Source organism: Rhincodon typus, chromosome 13, assembly GCF_021869965.1.
Source record: "Rhincodon typus isolate 14 chromosome 13, sRhiTyp1.1, whole genome shotgun sequence".
In the NCBI taxonomy this organism is placed as follows: Eukaryota; Metazoa; Chordata; class Chondrichthyes; order Orectolobiformes; family Rhincodontidae; genus Rhincodon; species Rhincodon typus.
The window spans coordinates 14,677,119-14,698,398 of record NC_063344.1 but is presented as its reverse complement, the minus strand read 5'-3'; the positions used below and the strand labels follow the sequence as shown (position 1 = coordinate 14,698,398).

The window sequence follows — 21,280 nt, the reverse complement described above, 5'->3', positions numbered from 1 at the left end:
GTCCATGCTGCTGGGCCTACTCGAGTCCATGCTGCTGGGCCTACTCGGGTCTGTGCTGCTGGGCCTACTCGAGTCCATGCTGCTGGGCCTACTCGGGTCTGCGCTGCTGGGCCTACTCGAGTCCATGCTGCTGGGCCTACTCGAGTCTGCGCTGCTGGGCCTACTCGAGTCCATGCTGCTGGGCCTACTCGAGTCTGCGCTGCTGGGCCTACTCGAGTCCATGCTGCTGGGCCTACTCGGGTCTGTGCTGCTGGGCCTACTCGAGTCCATGCTGCTGGGCCTACTCGGGTCTGTGCTGCTGGGTCTACGTGAGTCCATGCTGCTGGGCCTACTCGGGTCTGTGCTGCTGGGCCTACTCGGGTCTGTGCTGCTGGGTCTATGTGAGTCGCGCTGCTCTTTTTTAAAATTTCATTCATGGGATGAGGGCATCAATAGTTAGGCTAGAATTTATTGCCCATCCCTAATTGCCCAGAAGGCAGTTATGAGTCAACCACATTGCTCTGTGTCTGGAGTCACACTTAGCCCAGATCAGATGGGGTTGGCAGCTCCCTCTCCTAAAGGACATTAGCGAGCCAGATGGGTTGTTCTGACGATCGACAATGGAATCATGGTTCCACATTAGACTTCCAGATTTTTTAAATTCAAATTCCACCATCTGTCATGGCAGAATTCGAACCTGGGTTCCCAGAACGTTATCTGGGTCTCTGGATTTACAGTCCAGTGATAATACCACGAGGCCATCGCCTCCCCACTCATGGATGCTGATGTACCGTGACCCAGCTCTTCACCAAGGGCTAAGTAAAACAAAATAGAAGAGAAAAGAAAAATGAGAGGAGAGAGAAGAAAGAAAAGAAACAAAAAGATAAAAATGGATGAAGCAGACAAGCGCTGGGCTCAGAAGCCCTACTCCACTGCCATGAGGTGTACACCACCACGTACAAGAGCAAGAAGCACTTGGGAACATCACCACTTCCTAATTCTATTCCAAATCAGATGCACAATCTTCAGTTAGAAACGTATCACCATTCCTGCACTGGTTACTTGAACACTTATTCTTTAATAGGATGTGGGCATCGTTGGCTAGGATGGTATTTATTACTCATGTGCAGCTGCCCTTGAAGAATCGATAATGGGTCCATTATTGTAATCTGTGTGGTTCGGCACTGAACAGAACTATTTGGAAAAGAATTCCAAAATTTTGACCCAGCAACTTGAAGGAATGTTCATATAGTTCCTGTCCTAGATGGGGTGAGGCTTAAGGACCATAAGACCATAAGATATGGGAGCAGAATTACACCATTGAGCCCAGCACATCTGCTTCACCATTCAATCATAGCTGATATGTTTCTCAGTTCCATTCTCCTGCCTTCTCCCTGTAATCCTTGATCTCCTTACTAATCAAGAACCTACCTATCTCTGTCCTAAAGTCACTCTATGACTTGGCCTCCACAGCCTTCCACAGCAGTGAATTCCACAGATTAACCACCCACTGTTTGAAGAAATTCCTCCTTATCCTCAGTTCCAAAAGGGTTATCCCTTCACTCTGAGGCTGTGCCCTCAGGTCCCAGTCTCTCCTATGAGTTGAAACGTCTTCTCCATGTCCACTCTATTCAAGCCTTTCAGTATTCTCTAAGCTTCAATGAGATCCCACTCGTATTAAACTACATTGACTACAGACCCAGAGTCCTTAACCAACCTTCATATGATGGGCTCTTCATCTTTGGGATCATTCATGTAAACATCATCTGGGTCCCCTCCAAGGCCAGCACATCTTTACTTAGATACGGGGCCCAAAGCTGCTCACAATATATCCAAATGTGGTCTGACCAGAGCATTATACAGCCTCAGCTGTACATTTCTGCTCCTGTATTCTAGCCCTCTTAAAATGAATGCTAACATTGCATTTGTCTTCCTAACTGCCAACTGACCCTGCATGTTAACCTGAAGAGAATCCTGAACTCGGACTCCCAAGTCCCTTTGTGCTTTAGATTTCTGAGCCTTTCTCTACTTTTAGAAACTAATCTGTATCTTTGTTCTTCCTAAAAGACCGTGCCTAACCTCATACTTTCCCACGTTGTATTCCATCTACCACTGCTTTGTCCACTCGCCTGGCCTGTCCAAGTCCTTCTGCATCCTCCCCACTTTTTCAATGTTATCCATCCCTCCATCTATCTTTGTGTTATCTGCAAACTTGGCAACAATGCTGTCAATTCCTTCATCTGTGTCATAAAATCCCAGTATGGAAACAGGCCAACAAGTCCACACCAACCCTCCGAACAGCATCCCACCCAGACTCACCTCCCTACCCTATCCCTGTAACCCTGCATTTCCCATGGCTAATCCACCTAACGTACACATGCCTGGACATGTGTGCAATTTAGCATGGCCAATCCACCTAACCTACACATCTTTGGACTGTGGGAGGAAACCGGAGGACCTGGAGGAAAGCCTCTCAGACACAAGAAGAATTTGCAAACTCTACACAGACAGTCACCCGAAGTTGAAACTGATCCTGGTCCCTGGCACTGTGAGGCAGCAGTGCTAACCACTGAGCACCATGCCGCCCCTTTATCATTATTGTACAAGATGAATAACGCAGTCTCAGCACAGACCCCTGTGAAACTCCACCAGTCATCGGCTGCCATCCTGAAAAAAGTCCCTTTATGCCTACTCTCTGCCTTCTGCCAGTCAGCCAATCCTCTATCCATGCCAGTACCTTGTCCCTAACACCATGGGCTCTTGTCTTATTTAGCAGTCTCCTGTACAGTACCTTCTGGAAACCCAAATAGATCACGTCCACTGGCTCTCCTTTGTCTAACTTGCTCATTACCTCCCCAAAGGATTCTAAGAGATTTGTCAGGCATGACCCCCCCCCAATTGATGAAGCCATGCTGATTCCACTCTATTTTGCCATGCACTCCCAAGTACTGCACAATCTCATCATTAATAATGGACTCTAAAATCAATGACTGAAGTCAGGTTAACCGGCCTACAGTTTCCTGTCTTCTGTCTCCTTCCTTTCTTAAATAGGGGCATTACATTAGTCATTTTCCAGTCCTCTTGGACTCTCACTGACTACAGTAATTCCTGAAAGATCACCACCAATGCATCTACCATCTCCTCAGCTATCTCCTTCAGAGCCCTGTGTAGCCCATCTGGTCTGGGTGATTTATTCACCTTCGGACCTTATGGTTTTCCTAGCCCCTTCTCCTCCATGATGGCTACTACGCTCTCCTCTGCCTCTTAATTCTCTTGAAGTTCTGGTTTAGTGTTGGCATCTTCCACTGTGGAAACTGAAGCAAAGTACCTCATCCCTTCCTCCACTATTTTTTCTTCCCCATTACTACTTCTCCACCCTCATTTTCCACCTGTCCAATGTCTACTCTCGCCTTTCTCTCATCTGTTGCATACATCAAAAAAAAACTCTTGCAATTCTCTTTTATATTACTAGCTAGCTTATTTTCATATTTCACCTTCTTCCCCCCTTACTGCTTTTTTAGTTACTCTGTGCCAGTTTTTAAAGGATTCCCAATCTTCTAGCTTCCTAATACTCTGCTTAGTGTACGCTTTTTCTTTTGATTTTATGCTGTCCCTGAATTCCCTTGTCAGCCATGGTTGCCTCATCGTTCCCTTAATCTGGTTTATTCATCCCAAGGAAGAAGCTCTGCTGTGCCTCCTGAATTACCACCAGAAACACCTGCCATTGTTGCTTTACTGTCTTCCTTGCTAGGCTCTCCTTCTGATCAACTCTGGTCAGATTCTCTCTTATGTCTTTGTACTTACCTTTACTCAATTTTAATACTGTTACATGTGATTCCAGCTTCTCCCTCTCAAACTGCCGTGTGAATTCTATCATGTTATGATCACTGCCCCCTCGGGATTCCTACACCTGAAGCACCCCAATCAAGTCTGCCTCGTTACACATCACCAAATCCGGAATTGCCAGTTCCCTAGTGGGCTCTACCAGCAGCTGTTCTGAAAACCGTATCATGGACATTCCACGAATTCCTTTTCTTGAGATTTGCTACCAAAATGATTTTCCCAGTCCTCTTGCATTTTAAAAACATGTGAGTGTTGTAATACTGCCTTTCTTACACACCTTTCTGTCTCCTGATTTATTTTCTTCCCTACATCCTGACTACTACAACTCTCATCAGGGTCTTTTTTCCCTTGTGCAAGGGGGATTTTGCAATTGGTGATGTCCCATGCATCCGCTGTCCAGGTCCTTCTAGGTGGTAGAGGTTGCTGGTTTGTAAGGTGAGCCAAAGGAGAAATGTCAGCCTGCATTGTGTACTCAAATTGCTGGATTGTTTCTTGCCCTACAGCCTTCTGACTCAGATTGCTCCTGAACCTTAGCTGGCACCAAATAGGGTGGAAGATACTCAGGACAAATGTGCAGTCATGTCAATGGCTTGCATTAACTACTCCTGTTCCCTCATATGGGCTACAGAAGTAGTCACCAGAAAATGATACTTCTGGAATACCCTCACCACATAGACTACAGAAGAATAAACCAGCCAGCATGAACTTTTCAAGTCAGTTAGGTGTGGGCAATAAATGTTGGCCTTGCCATCACTGCCTACATCTTTTCAGTGGGTAAACAATTAAAAATGAGAAAAAGGAAATAGTGACACTGATAACCAACATTAAAACATAAAACCATTCCCAATGACTTATTAAGCACAATGATTTGTTTGTTTATTTCTATATTGTACATGATTATTCTTTAAATTGAGGGTCACAGTGAGTAATGTTCCTTTCTCTCAGCCAGTAGCTCAGGGTTTGAGTTGTGTCCAGGTAATTGATGGCCAGGAATGTGCATTCATAACACAGCCAAACAGGTTAAATACTCATATGCCAATCCTCTCAATACACACCAGTGGCAGCAGGAGTCATTTCTGGGAGAACACATAATGGAAGAAACATTGGAACTCCCACCATTGCTTGCCATAGCTCCAGACTACAACTGCAATAAAGATTGAAGGTGCCACAGCAACGCAAACACCCCAAGTGATTTGTAACACACTACCACACTTCAACTAATAGTCCTTTGTTATAAAGAGTTCTGGGGCATCCAATAGCTGTAAACAATGCAACAGAATTGTAAATTTCCTCTTTCTTTCATGATTGAGCCTTCCTATCTGATTGAACAAACAAGGTTTAACCATCAAGAATGAAGGCAATAATTCCCTTCACTACAAAATTCTGTTTGACACCAAAAATTCCATTTGTTTTCAACAACTGTATGTCAACATTGATAAATAATTTCAAAACAAGGAACAAAAGACATTAAGGATTTCATTTCAAATTTTTTACTATTTGTTCCTGGGATATAGGTTTTGCTGGTTAAGCCAGTTTTTCTATTTTTAAGCTCATTCTTAATCGCCAACAGGACAGTCAGAGTTAACCAAATTGTTGTGGGATTGAAGTCACATGTAGGCAAGACCAAGAAAAGACAATAGATTTCATTTCCAGAAAGACTTTAATAAGCTGGATGAGTTTTTAAAGTCAAATGGCAGTGGCTGGGTTTTTTTCAGGTCAGAAATCACATGACACCAGGTTATAGTCCAAAAGGTTAATTTCAGATTTTATCAAATTTGGGTTTAAGCAGCCGTTGCAGTAGGATTTGAATCTAGTTCCCCTGGTATTCTGGTTTACTTGTTCAGTTACATCATTACTATGCAACTACCTCCTCAGTGGAGCACAGGGAAATGCTAAAGGAGTCTGACTGACCAAAAAAAAAATCCTGCCTCCCACAATACAGTTTTCGATCATCTGACACTTGCACGTGTGAGTTTGTGATAGTCTTCCCTTTGAGGAACAAGTTTCTGGGTTCCAGTCTCAGTCCAGAAATAAAACATGAAAATGAAGACTGACACTCCAGTGTTGTACTGAAGATGTGATGCACTTTCCGTGGTATGTTGTTTCAGATAAGGCGTTAAACATTACTGTTATCTGGTTTGCTTATCTTGAAGAACAACAGTGGAGATACCCCGTCCCCAATAGTGTCACAGACAAACATATCTCTAAATCAACATCACAAAACATAAGCTGCTCATTATGTCTGTTGTTGGATTTTATTGGAATCCAAAATTACTTGCTGTTTTCCCTGTATGACACAACTATTTCACTGGCTGTAAAACACTCTGTGATGTCCAACGGTCATAAGAAATGCACAAAGGAAGCTTGTTCTAGTTGTTGGAGGCCTGTCATCTCAGTTCCAGGACATCTCAGCAGGACTTTCTCAGGGCAATGTTCCAGGCACATGTAATTTCAGCCGCTCGATCAATGACCATCCCTCCATTATAAATCAGAACTTGGGATATTCTCTAATGATTGCACAATGATCAATAACATTCTCAACTCCTTAGCAACTGAAGTTGCCTGTTTCCATAGGCAGAAAGACCTGGACAAATTCTGTGCTTGAGCTCGTAAGTAATACTTACGCTGAAGTTTCCTCAAGTTCTAAAGAAAAGCCATATTAGGCTCAAAATGCTAACGCAGTTTCTCTCCGCACAGATTCTGATACACCTGTAAAGTTTTGCCAGCACTTGTTTATTTTACGACCATCTGTGAGAAGTATAACTAACCAGTCGAGTGTTTTCCCCGGATTCCCATTGACTCCAGTTTTGCTGGGTCACCTGACACCATGCTTAACCAAAAGCTGCCTTGATGTCAAGGGTGGTTATCCTCACCTCTGGCGTTTGTTTTCCCATGTTTGAACTAAGACTGCAATGTGGTGGATCGCAAACTGTGTGTGAGCAAGCAGGTTATTGTTGACCAAGTGCCACTTTATAGAACTATTGGCAACCTCTTCCATCACTTTGTTGATGATGAAGGACAGATAGATAGAGTGGTATATGGCCTGGTTGGATTTATCCTGCTTTATGTTCACAGGGCACACCAAAACTTACCATATTTTTGGGTAGAAACCGGTGTCGTAGTGGTACTGGAACAGATTGTCCAGGTGAGCAACTAATTTTGGTGCAAAGGTCTTCTCTACTATTGTCAGAATGTTGTCATGGCTCATGGACTTTACAGTATCCAAAACCTTCAGCTGATTCTTGACGCTATATGGGGTAAATTGAATTGAATTGGCTAAAGATTGGCCTCCATGATGTGGGGGCCACAAGAGGAAGCAGAGGTGGTTGGGTCATCGATTAAGTGGATACCTCAGCCTCGGCTTTTGCACTAATGTAGAATCACAGAATCCCCACAGTGCCGAAAGAAGTCATCCAGCCCATCAAGTCTGCACGGACCCTCCAAAGAGCATCCCAACCCCAGACCCAGGCCCCTATCTCTGTAACCCCATATTTCCCATGGCTAATTCACGTCACCTGCACATCCTGACACACTATGGGGTAATTTAACATGGCCAATCTATTTAAACTGCACATCTTTAAACTGTGGGAGGAAATCTGAGCACCCGACAAAAATCCTCCCAACAGGGGCAGAATGTGCAAACTCCACACAGACAGTTGCCCAAGTCTGGAATTGAATATGAGTCCCTGGCACTGTGAGGCAACAGTGCTAAGCCACCATACCACTCTAATGTACAAAGTAACTTCTGCACAATGCTGTGCAACTACCTCCCGCTGCTCTTTCTGAGCCTAGATCTGATCTGTTGGCTGTGGGATCAGTTAGCCCTGTCTATCACATGCAGCTTCTGCTATTTGGTATTAAATTAGTTCTGTTTGTAGCTTCACCAGGTTAACACTTTTTATTCATTAATGGAATGAGCGGGTCACTGGCTAGGCATCATTTATTGCCCATCCCTAATTGCCCAGAGGCCGTTCAGAGTCAACCATGTTGCTGTGGGTCTGGAATCACATATAAGCCAGACCAGGTAAGGACAGCAGGTTCCTTCCCGAAAGAACATTAATGAAGCAATGGGCTTTTCCGACAATCGACAATGGATTCATGGTCATCATTAGATTCTTAATTCCAGATATTTTTATTGAATTCGAATTCAAATTCCACCTTCTGCCGTGGCGGGATTCATACCCAGGATCCCAGAACATTATCTGGGTCTCTGGATTAACAGTCCAGCGATAATACCACTAGGCCATCCCTTCCCTTAGATAAATTCTAGATATGCCTATTGTTAGTTCTGGCATGCCCTCCTTTCTGCCAACTTTGATCTCTTGGCTAGATGGCAATGATAGGCTGGGAAATATGCCAGGCAATGAGTTTACACATTGTCTTCTGCTGCTACTGATGACTCACAGTGCCACATGAATGCCTGGTTTTGAGTTGCATGATCTGTTCCAAATATATCCATTTAACATTCTATAGTGTCACGCAACACAGCAGAGAATATCCTCAAAGTGAAGATTAGATTTTGTGTCCACAAGCGTTTTAGGATGACTACTCCCACCAATCCTATCAGGGTTAGATAAAACTACAGCAGGCAGATTAGTGAGGATGACGCCAAGTATGTTTGTCCTTTTGTTAGGTTACCCACTAAATACTGCAGACTCAGTCTAGCAGCTAAATATTTTTGGACACAACCAGCTCATTCATTAGTGGTGTTAATGAGTAACTTTCTGGCATAGTCATTGAAGTCCTCCACCTGGAGTACATTCTCTGCCCTCGTCAACCTCAGTGCTTCTCCAAGTGGAGTACTGATTCACCAGCTGAAGACTGGGAAGGAGTTGGTGTGGTAGCTGGTAGTCAGGATATTTGACTATATTTGACCTGATGCTATGAGACTGAATGGGTCCAAAATCAACACTGATGACTCCCAGGCAGCCTATTCCCAACTGTGTACCATTGTACCACACATCTTCTATGTGCACTTACAATGGCAGGTCAGCATGTGAAAATGGTTAATAAGATATGTTGGATCAATGACTTTGTAAAATAGAAATAGAGTACAAAAGCAAGGAAATTATAAGAAATTTGCGTAGAACATTGGTGCAGTCTTTACTGGCTCCACTCTAGGTACCACGCTTTTGGAATAACAAAGACCGGTGGAGAGGATGCAGAAAAGATCTGTGAGAATTGGTTACAAAGAAGGGCAAGTTTCAGACAAATAGCGAGAGTATCCTTTTACTAATCAGCAGTGGGAAATGGCTCTCAAGAACATCATGTCATTGGAATAATTAAAAAGCAGCTCTATATTGTGAAAGCAATATTCCTTTAGAAGCTGTTGCACTCACTTAGCACGTTCACTTTTGCAAACAACAAACCAAGGAGCACAAAATTAGTCTGATTTAGTTCCCGTTTTATTCTCCTGTCCTTTCTTCAAATCATTAACTTTGTCCATTTAAATGTAATTTTCTTCTTTCAGAATTCAATATTCATATAGTCCTCAAAGACCCAGGATAACATGGGCTATCTACACACTATATAAATGCATTAAAACTGTTTCAATTAAAATGAAGAAAATGATAATCTTAGTCAGAAAAGTGATAGCAGCAACTTTATAGACTTTAGTTTGCAAAACACCTAATTCCAATTATGGTTAAATACTTGTGGCATATTTTTATATTAAATGTCAGCATTTGTTAATGACCTATAGACAACTATCCTAATCACACATCACTGAGTCTGCTGTATGCTGAGGAATGCTTTAGTCCACAGGGCACATGAACCACACAGTGTATGATTAAAAAAATGTATCTGTATATAACACAACTTGAGATCCTACTTTAAAAAAGCACAGTCTTTGTAAATGGTAGAGGTTCGTCCCACACGAATCTCAATTTGCCACTGATCACCCCGTATATCATTCGTAAAATTTTGTCCATATATCCACTGGCTAAATGAATTGACTACAGCACAAAATCTAACCTTTACCAAAATATTTTCCATTTAAGGACCATTAAATCCACTTATCATTTATTTTGCTCAAGTAATATTGTACTAATTTTCCTGATAGTATTACAATCGCTGCAAGAAGCCTCCCTTGTCTGACTACAGCAATTATAAATCGGGGTGGATTCAATTGAGCTGATTAAAATATTAAAGGATTTTCTGGGGAAGAGAAAAGTTTCCTCTCATTGAGGGAAGGAAATCAAGAAAAAAAAGGTGGAATAATCTTAAAATTAGAGCAGAATAATGTAGTTATCTAATGAGGAAATGGTTCCTCATGTAAAGGGTACTACATTTTTGGAACTCTGTGTCTCTGAAGCCCCAAGAACTTTCAGAACTGAGCTAGGTAGATTTATATGAGGCAAAGGTAGAGAGAACTAGGGTGGCTAAATGGAGTTGAGGATCAATGAGTAATGGTCTAATTAAATGGTGAACAAGCTCACGGATCTGAATGACCTGCTCCTTTTTTCATGATCCTGTATTTCTGTGACAAAGGAGTCAGTCTGAAATGGTAACTTATCAGTCTGACTTGCACTTTGAACATTTTTGCTCATTACTGGTGGAAAATCTAATTATAATTTATGACCAGGATAATGACTGAGCATTGATTCAGACTGCAAATCACAAAGTTGACAAACAAAAAGTCAGCAAAATGATAACCTGACCTAAGCATAATGTTACCGAGTATAATTTTCTTGTAAATGCTTGGATCTTGCACATCTAAATTTGCTTTTTTTTTTGGCGGAGTGGGAGAGGTCAAGATATAAATTTCTTTGAACCTCATCCTAGTTCTGACATCTTAAATACAGCCAGCAATCAATACAAAAAGTGTGTACACACACAAATGAATGGCAAGGTTTGATCTGAAGATTTGACATTGGAGAAAGTCCAACAAAACTTGCCATATGTGAACAATCCACATGGGAGTAGTTACACATGGCTTATTTTCACCAGAAGTCTGCATGTGTCAATTTTGGCAAGTTTTACGGAGAGTTTCTCTCTGCAAGCACGAGTGAGTTTTCTTGCATACTCATGTCATACTCATGCACCTTACTATGCCTCATATTGTTTTCTCCCACTCACCACAGGCAAATGTACTGGACGCTGCTGAGACCTCCAGGGTTTCTTGTACCAATACCTTATGTAAAGTCCAACCATGCACCTGGTCAAATGTTTATAGTCCGCAGCTGCCCTATATGGTACATTTGTTCTGGACATGTTGAACAGAGGCTGATTGGCCATCGGCTTTGGCTCTGGCAACCTGGAGGTCCTGCCAGATGTGGGGTGCATGTCATCGGTATCCATGGAGCATGCCCTGAGATGTTGGTGACTGATAGGTGTCCACGGAAGTAAGCAGCATGGTTGTGACCCTGACTTTTGTGTTAGGAATTGCCGCTGTCAATTGGGAATCAGGGTAACCTGCCTTTCCAGTTTAGTGGGTAAAGGCCTCAAATTGCCCAAACCTGGGGACAAATGGACATAGAGATAGGGGGAAAGAGGGTGGTCTCTCAATCACACCTTGCCCTTATCTCCAACCCTCCCTCCAACCTGCGCCCCATGAGAAGAGTACGATAAGTACTTCTCACCAAAGGGTCCCCTGAGGAGTAGGCCTCAACTGGCAGACTTTAGGACCCTGAAGCTGTCTGGCTCTTATTGGTTGGCAGCTCTGGCAACCCAGCAAGGCAGCGTTGAAGCTCTTATTCACCAATAAACTTGCCACAGTTTGCTGGTTGGTTCTGAATGAACTGTTTGGCAGGTGATATGGTGAGTCACCACTGAATATACTTGTCTCACATTATAAATATATACATGGGAAAATTCTATTCTGCGGTATCATAATCACTGTTCCATAAGTGTTTCCCTGCTGACACCTGATACACTTGCTGCATCTCATTCCTGAGAACCAAGTCTTATTGGTTTATTGTTGGACAGTATATCTTTACCACTTGTACAAAATACTCCTGAACACACTTTTGGATCACTTTTCTCTCTCTCTCTCTCTCTATCCTTTAAATTACTTCTATTTGAATCTAAATTTAGGCAATTAAAGTGCCATATTACAATTACACTATAATCCTTGCACATCCCTGTAATTTACTTGCAAACATGTACATCTTTTCCATTAGTTGGTGACCTACTGATGGCACCTTTCTGAAAAAAAAGAGAGATTTTCGGTCCCACAACAAATTACAAAGTTGTGTGTGTGGGTAAGGCAGGGAAAATTTGATACGATTTGCTTTTTTCCAGTTGGGTGGCATGGTGGCTCAGTCGTTAGCACTGCTGCCTCACAGGGCCAGAAACCTGAGTTCAATCCCATTCTCAGGCAACTGTCTATGTCGAGTTTGCACATTCTCCTTGTGTCAGCATGGATTATCAATGGGTTCTCAGTGGCCATGAATTGACTACTTAAGGGCCTTAATTGTTAATGGGTGAAAAAGACTCTTTGACATGGTGAGAAGAAGAAATAATAGGGAGAGTTGGTCCTGGCAAAATAGTAATCCCCTTGTCACCTCCTCCAAGGAGAGGAAAACTGCATCCCTAATGTTTAGGTTGTTTATTAAAAATGACAAGATTAACTTGGGAGCAACAGGATTAAGGAAAATCCCAAGGCTTTTTATACATATATAAAGAGCATGAGGGTAGCCAGGCAGAGGGTTGGCCCACTCAAGGACAGGGAAGGGGATTTACGTGTGGAGCTAGAGGAAATGGACAAGGAATTAAATGAGTACTTTGCATCAGTATTCACCATAGAGAAGCACTTGATAGATGATGAGTCTGGAGAAGGGTGTGCAGATAGTTTGGGTCATGTTGAGATTAAAAGGGAGGAGGTATTGAGGGTCTTGAAAAAACATTAAGGTAGACAAGTCCCCACGGTCTGATGGGATATACCCCAGAATACCGAGAGAGGCAAGGGAGGAAATTGCTGGGGCCTTGAGAGAAATCTTTGTATCTTCACTGGCTACAGGGGAGATCCAGAGGACTGGAGAATAGCCAATGTTGTTCCTTTGTTTAAGAAAGGTGGCAAGGATAATCCAGTTAATTACAGGCTGGTGAGCCTTACGTCAGTGGTAGGGAAATTATTGGAGAGGATTCTTTGAGACAGGATTTACTCACACTTGGAAATTAATGGGCGTATTAGCGAGAAGCAACATGGTTTTGTGAAGGGGAGGTCATGTCTCACTAACTTGGTTGATTTTTTTGAGGAAGTGACGAAGATGATTGATGAGAGTAGGGCAGTGAATGTTGTCTACATGGATGTCAGTAAGGCCTTTGACAAGGTCCCTCATGGCAGGCTCATACAGAAGGTAAAGTCGCACGGGGTCAGAGGTGAGCTTGCAAGATAGATAAAAAAACTGGCTTGATCATAGAAGACAGAGGGTAGCAGTGGAAGGGTGTGTTTCTGAATGGAGGGTTGTGACTAGTGGCGTTCCTCAGGGATCAGTGTTAGGACCTTTGCTAATTGTAGCATATATAAATGATGTGGAGGAAAATGTAACTTGTCTGTTTAGTAAGTTTGCCGATGACACAAAGATTGGTGGAATTGCGGGTAGCGATAAGGACCGGCAAAGGATACAGTGGGAGAGAGAACAGTTGGTGACTTGGGCAGAGAGATGGCAGATGGAATTTAATCTGGAAAAAATGTAAGGTAATGCATTTCAGAAGGTCTAATCAAGATGGAAAATATGCAGTAAATGGCAGAATCCTAAAGAGTACTGATAGGCAGAGGGATCTGGGTGTACAGGTACACAGGTCACTGAAAGTGGCAACGCAGGTGGAGAAGGTAGGCAAAAAGGCATATGGCATGCTTTCCTTCATCGGCCAGGGCATTGAGTTTAAAAATTGGCAGGTAATGTTGCAGCTTTATAGAACCTTAGTTAGGCTGCATTTGGAATATTATGTTCAATTCTGGTGGCCACACTACTGGAAGGATGTGGTGGCTTTGGAAAGGCTACAGAAAAGATTTACCAGGATGTTGGCTGGTATGGAGGACATTAGCTATGAGGAGAGTTTGGAGAAACTTGGGTTGTTCTCACTGGAACGACAGAGGTTGAGGGGCGACCTGATAGAGGTCTACAAGATTATGAAGGGCATGGACAGAGTGGAGAGTCAGAAGCTTTTTCCCAGGGTGGAAGAGTCAGTTACTAGGGGCCATAGGTTTAAGTTGTGAGGGGCAAGGTTTAAAGGTGATGTATGAGGCAAGTTTTTTTACACAGAGGGTGGTGGGTGCCTGGAACTCGATGCCATGGGAGGTAGTTGAAGCAGATACTATAGTGACTTTTAAAGGGCACCTTGACAAATACATGAATAGGAGGGGAATAGAGGGATGGCCCTGGGAAAAATTGATGCACAGAGAGATCTGGGTGTTCAGGTCCATTGTACCCTGAAGGTGGCAACGCAGGTCGATAGAGTGGGCAAGAAGACATACGGCATGCTTTCATTCATCGGATGGGATATTGAGTACAAGAGTTGGCAAGTCATATTACAGTTGTATAGGACTTTGGTTCGACCACATTTGGAATACTGCGCACAATTCTGGTCGCCACATTACCAAAAGGATGTGGATGCTTTGGAGAGGGTGCAGAGGAGGTTCACCAGGATGTTTCCTGGTATGGAGGGCACTAGCTATGAAGAGAGGTTGAGTAGATTAGGATTATTTACATTAGAAAGACGGAGGTTGAGGGGGGACCTGATTGAGGTCTACAAAATCATGACAGGTATAGACAGGGTGGATAGCAAGAAGCTTTTTCCCAGAGTGGGGGACTCAATTACTAGGGGTCACGATTTCAAGGTGAGAGGGGAAAAGTTTAAGGGAGATATGCGTGGAAAGTTCTTTACGCAGAGGGTGGCGGGTGCCTGGAATGCGTTGCCAATGGAGGTGGTAGAGGCGGGCACGATAGCTTCATTTAAAATGTATCTGGACAGATACATGAACGGGCAGGGAGCAGAGGGATACAGATCCTTGAAAAATAGGCAACAGGTTTAGATAGGGGATCTGGATCGGCGCAGGCTTAGAGAGCCGAAGGGCCTGTTCCTGTGCTGTAATTTTCTTTGTTCTTTGTTCTTTGTTCTTTTGGATACGGTCCCTGGAAGGGTAGGAGGTTTTAGTTGTGAAGGGCAGCATGTCACTGCAGGCTTGGAGGGCCGAAAGGCCTGTTCCTATGCTGTAATTTTCTTTGTTCTTTGTTCAATGAACTTCAATGGAATGAGAATGAATCAGACACAAATTGGAATCAAGGGTTGACAGGCAAGACTATAACTGAACATTGGGCTACCCCTATAAAGAGGAGATAGAAAGTCATGGCATATGACCACAAAGGAAAATGGTAGGGAAAACAAACTCAAAGTTTCCTGGAAGAGAAAAAGAGATAGAGATTTACATGAAAAAAAAATGCCTTTGACAAATCTCAGATGGATATTACAACCATGAGCCAGACTGAATATAGAAGGTTGAGGGAAATTGCAAAAAAAGCAGAGTGTGAATAGACCCTGGCAGCCAACAAAGTCTTCTACCATATAAATAGCAAAAGAGTTTTCAAAGGGCTGTAAAAGGAGGAGGGGGGCCAATTATAAACCACAATGTGTTTTTGTGGACTAGGGATCATAGTTCAGTACTAAAAGAACATTTTGTTGATCTTTATCAAGGAAGGAGATTTTGAACAGGTCATGGGGAAAAAGGGTTAGTTTAATTACTTAAAGAGTTTACAATTGATAAGGGGGAGGTATTGGATAGGCTGTGTGTACTTTAAGTTGAAAAGGTACCAAAACAGGATGAGATGGCTCCAGGAATATGAAGGGAAGTGAGTGTAGAAATTGTGCAGACCCTGGCCACAGTTTTCCAATCTTCCTCAGACTCAAATGGGGCCAGAGGAGTGGAGAATTGCAATTATCACACACTTGTGCAAAAAAGGTGTAAAGAAAGAACCAGCAACTACAGGCCAGCAAGTTCAATCTTAGTCATGTGGAAGCTTATAAAAATGATTCTTTGGGACAAAATTAATAATTACATGTGCAAATAAGGGCAGGCCTAGTGGTATTATCACTGGACTGTTAACCCAGAGACCCTGGAAATGTTCTGGGGACTTGGGTTTGAATCCTATCACGACAGATGGTGGAATCTGAATTCAATGAGAATCTGGAAATAAGAGTCTAATGATGACCATGAATCTATTGTTGATTGTCAGGAAAACTCATGTAGTTCACTAATGTCCTTTAGGAAAGGAAACTGGCACCCTCACATAGCCTGGCTACTTGTGACTCTAAAGCCACAGCAATGAGGTTGACTCTTAACTGCCCTCTGGGTAATTAAGGATGGACGGTAAACGCTGGCCTAGTCAGACACAAGCTCATTTCATAAATGAATAAAATAAAAATAACATTTGGGTTAGATTATGAAAGCCAGCATGGATTTGACATGGATCAATTGTGTTTAACTAACTTAGAGTCATAGAAATTTACAGCAGGAAAACAGTTCCTTTGATCCCACTCATCCATACCAACCACATAAATTAATCTCGTCCCATTTGCCAGCATTTGGTCCATATCCCTCTAAATCCTTCCTTTTAAATGTTGTAGTTGTACCTGCCTCCACCACTTTTTCTGGCAGCACATTTCCATATACGCACCAGCCTCTGCATGAAAAAGTTGCCCCTCAGCTCCCTTTAAATTCTTTCCCCTCTCATTTTAAACGTATGCCCTCTAGTTTTGGACTCCTCTACCCTGGGGAAAAGACCGTGTCTATTCACCCTATCCATGCCCCTCATGATTTTATAAACCTCTTACAAAGTCAACCCTTAGCCTTTGACACTCCAGGGAAAATAGCCCCAGCCTATTCAGCCTCTCCCTATAGCTCGAACTCTCCAACCCTGGCAACATCCTTGTAAATCTTTTCTGAACCTTTTCAAGTTGAACAACATCTTAACAGAACTGAATGTAGCATTCCAAAAGTGGCCTAACCAAAGTCTGGACAACTGCAACATGACCTCCCAACTCCTATACGCAATGCACTGACCAATAAAGGCATGGAGCTTTTGATAAAATAGGAACGGGAGTTGATGAGAGCAACACAGTAGGTCTCCTACCTTGCTTTAACAATTCTATGATTCTAACTTGAAATTATTGACTGTATTAAAGAAGGCAATGTGGCCTGTAAAACATTTTCGGTGCTCAATCTTAATGTTAGATTTCTAAAACTACGACCGACCTTTCAAGATGACTTCCAATTCATCTCTCAGAATGTCAAAAGTACTATATCGGGAGCTGGTTTCAGGGATGACATGCTTCTTCAACCATCCTCCACAGGCATACTGATAAAAATTGTTGCAAGGATCTGCAGCTTGGTCCATATTCGCCACGATACGGGCAGCTGAGGGGTGAAAGGAAGAAGAAAGTTTAAAAAATGCCATGAATTTTCCATGAAGATCAGAAAGTGTATGAAGCATGTCAGGATAAGGATTCCTTTGGTGGTTAAGTGACGCAGTGTATTTAACAATTTATCTTTTCTTTTGGCTGAGATTTTAAAACCAGTGCCTCTTTCTGCACTCTCACGAGAACTTAAAAGATGCCCTGACATTATTTTGAATAAGAACAGGGGAGGTATAGCTGGTGCTCTGGCCAATACTTATCCCCCAATCATCACAAAAACAATCATCACATTGCTGCTTGCGGGACCTTGTTGTGTACGAATTGCCTGTTGTGTTTTCTATATTACAACAGTGACTACACTTCAAGGAGGACACTATTGATTCATATAGTGATTCATATCAACAAATGAGTAGATGGTTGCTATGAAAGGCACTATTTAAATACAAGGTTTCATTTTTGTTTTATAATAGGTGCTCCATTTTGCTGTGGTTCAGTAAAAAAATCAAAACAGAGGCTGATAGATATTTTGTTAGGCAAGCGTTATGGGACCAAGTAGGGTAAATGGAGTTAAGGTACAGATCAGCAACAGTTGAACAGAATGGTGGAGTGGGCTCAAGAGGTTAATTTTAAGGATGGACAATAAGTGGCAAACCACTCATAGGTAAATAGGAACAGGAAATGGTGATTTTTTTTAACATTCGTTCCTTTAAAATCATGTGAGATATAGATAGGATTAATGGTAATTGTCTTTCCCCTAGGGTGGGGGATTTCAAGACAAGGGGGCACATTTTTAAGGCGGGAGGAGAGAGATTTAAAAAAGACATGAGGGGCAATTTTTTTTCACAGAGTCTGGTTCGTGTGTGGAATGAACTTCCTGAGGAAGTGGTGGATATGGATGCAACTAAAATGTTGAAAAGACATTTGGATAAGTATATAAATAGGAAAACTTTTGAGGGATATAGGCTAGCAGCAGGCAGGTGGGACTAGTTTAGTTCAGGATTATGTCTGGCATGGACTGGTTGGACTGAAGAGTCAGTTTCTGCGCTGTGTGACTCTATGACTCTATGACATTGGCTTTGCAAGCATTTCTTGTCAGCATATAGGGTTAGCCCCTTGAACCTGCTCCACCATTCAAATTGGCTGTATCTTAACGCCACCACCTTTGCCCAAGAAAAATCTATCAGCATCCATTTTGACTTATTTTAAACTGACCCAGAGCCTCAACACTTCAATGTTATCTATGAAGGTGGATTGTAGGAAATAGTAAACTGTAATTTCCTCAGCTGTTTTCACATATCGTACTATTTTGTTAAAAAAAATCAACAGAAAAGGACATGTCACTGAAACAAAGAATGTTATCCAAGATCTTAGAGAGTGATCTGACTCCTTCCTATCTCACTAAATTGGAGGATGGATCATTCAGAAGCAGTGCCCGGAAAATTTAAAGAATAATTATAGGGAGGCAATGGTAATGTCACTTGACTAGCAATCTCCATTGACTTAAGGATATGTGTTCAAATCTCACCATGACAGGCGGTGAAATTTGAATCTATTAAAACCTGAAATAAAGAGCTCGTCTAATGGTGAAAGCGTGACTATTGCTGATTGTTGTAAAACCCCATCTGGTTAACCAAAGAAATCTCATTCTAACCTGGTCTAGCCTACATGTGACTACAAAGCCATAGTAATGTGGTCGACTCTTAACAGCTTCTGGGCAATTAGGAATGAGCAGTAAATACTAGCCTAGCTACTGACACCCACATCCTGTGAATGAATGAATGTTTTAAAATAACCTTGACTATGAAATGATGGCTAATGAGAACAGTGTGAGGCATGAGTCAATCCTTTATATTCACTAGAATAGACAGCCAACATTGGAGAGATCATGGGATGCAACATTTTAGGCAAATGTTCAAATTTAAATTTGGGCTGATAATTTATACATTGCCAGACCAAATCTATTCTCTGAACTCTCTGATCTGAGCCAGATTATTGGTTTGGAAACCAATCAGGAAACCATCTTGCTACAAAGGAAGATTTCAATTCATCATCAGTGAATCCCAGAGAAGAGTACCGATCAGCCACTATTGCAAAGCAACTGTTTAAGTGAGAACCAAAACATGCAGTTATAACCAGTCAGTGAACCTTTTATTGATTTTGCCTTTACTTGGCCAAATTGAAAGATTTGATATTGTGTAAAGTTGTTTCTTTCTGCATATTTTGCAGCTTCAGTATTTTTGGGTGCATTTGTGAGAAGCAAGATAAATTTGTACATTTTTATCCGAGTGGGCTTTAGCAATAAAACTAACTGCTTACTTATTCAACTCAACAGTACCCGTCCATTTCTTACAAGACTGTAAATGGTCATATACATACTCAATTGGCAATCCAGAATACTTCTATTTAGGAAAACTCTTGCATTCAAATGCGGAGTTGGAAAAGAGAGACAGTCTGTTACCCTTCTATACCTGGTCAAACCGATAGAATAAACAAAGTCACAGGAATGCATACACCATTGGCAGATATTTTACTGGTGCCATGGCAACAGAGCTAAAAAAATGGGCTAAATTCCCAAGGTAATTCTGCCACTGTCCATCGTTTCTAGATATGAGAGACCAGATGGTTCAACTCAAACTAAATGACTATGGACATGTAATTAAATCAGACAATTGACACTGGCTTCTCCAACAATTTCAGTTTTTGTCAAAGGCTTACAGACTGTAATATGTCAGTAACGTTTTGTGCAAGTGCAATAAAAAGGAAAGATCTGTAGCAGGTGAGGGCAATAGCATTTAATACAGGCTGAAACAAGCAGACTGTGTGGTAAACAGCAACAGCTAAAAGATGTGGAGGCAGTCTGATGGGAGTCTGCATTGACTAGAGGCAGAACAAAGTGCTTGAGGGACCTGTTGCTGTGGAGACTTAATTTGCCATTGGGCTCTGCATTCAGAGTTTGGAGGGTGGATTAAAATGGCAGAGCGTAGGAGATAACTCTACTTCCCTGAGGCAGCCGGTGGAGCCCCATTCAGTGCACTACATTCTATAAGGAGAATGAGACTGTCCTTTAATGTTTTCCTTATTTTATGGCCAACCTGGGAGTTATTGTGTTTCACACTGTGGGGGCAAAATTTGAGAGATGGGCTGATGTGGATATATTAATGTCACTTTGCTATTTTTTTTTAAATGGACTTACCTGCGGATACACACGATGGAGTGGTACATGTTTTATCTGGGGAGAAACAAACAAAATAATCATGAGTGATTCCATAATCCAGCAGCATTGTAATTAATTAGACAGTACAATCTTCTTTATTGGCAATCCAATTATTCACCATCATTTTCACCGAGCTGTTGTTCTCAAGACATGACCTCCTGTGAGACAGATTAGAGCCTTACAGACTCCAATTTATAAAGAATAAATTTAGCTCATTTTATGGGTATTAGTCTTGTCTTCATTCCTGAGCCTAAGATACTGATGTACTATGTAAGCATTTGTTTCACAAGATGCCTGGGAAATTGTCCTACAGTAAAAGTGCACACAAATTCAAATTGTGCTGCAGGACAAAAGTCTCCCACCTCTTGTTTCTGCTTCTGTTAACTTCAGTTTCTCCAGAAGTCTGTTGCCTGTATCTGAAACACAGCCTGTTTACCTACCAACCTTCGATTCGCTGACCTGCTTTGGTTCCTCATCCACAACATCTCAATTTAAAATTCTTCTACAGCTCTTCAATCCATGCCCCATTTCTCTGTATCAGCCTAATCTTTACAACCTGCCAAGATCTGTGTCCATTCAGTTTGAGTTTTTTGCACAATTGAATTTTTCAGTTGCACAAGCTCCAAGCTCTGGAAATCCTGCCCTAAACCTCTTCACTTCCAAGTTGTCTTCCTCTTTTCAGGACTTACAGATTTTTTTTTTTGGAAGGTAAGTTTGCATAAACTTGGCTTATATATCCTTCAGTAAAGGTGATCTGATCAAGGTGCTGAAGATGATAAGGGGACCTTTCAAAACAATTGATCATTCTTAGCATGTGGCCATTACCGCCCGGGACAGCATTTATTGCCCTTCCCTTTGGAAGGTGATGGTGAGTCAACTTCTTGAATT

The 21,280-nt window shown here is 42.1% G+C and overlaps 1 protein-coding gene across 3 annotated transcripts in view; it reads right to left on the bottom strand.

The window, feature by feature from the left end:
- LOC109918227 (neprilysin) overlaps window positions 1–21,280 on the bottom strand; it is a 175,322-nt gene that overhangs the window by 139,395 nt on the left and 14,647 nt on the right. For all 3 annotated transcript variants that reach the window (XM_048604661.1, XM_048604660.1, XM_048604662.1), the window contains 2 exons: window positions 20,372–20,407; window positions 17,018–17,179 (listed from right to left, as the gene is read on the bottom strand). In XM_048604661.1, the coding sequence (XP_048460618.1) occupies window positions 17,018–17,179; window positions 20,372–20,407 (198 nt within the window). The remainder of the gene's footprint in view (window positions 1–17,017; window positions 17,180–20,371; window positions 20,408–21,280) is intronic.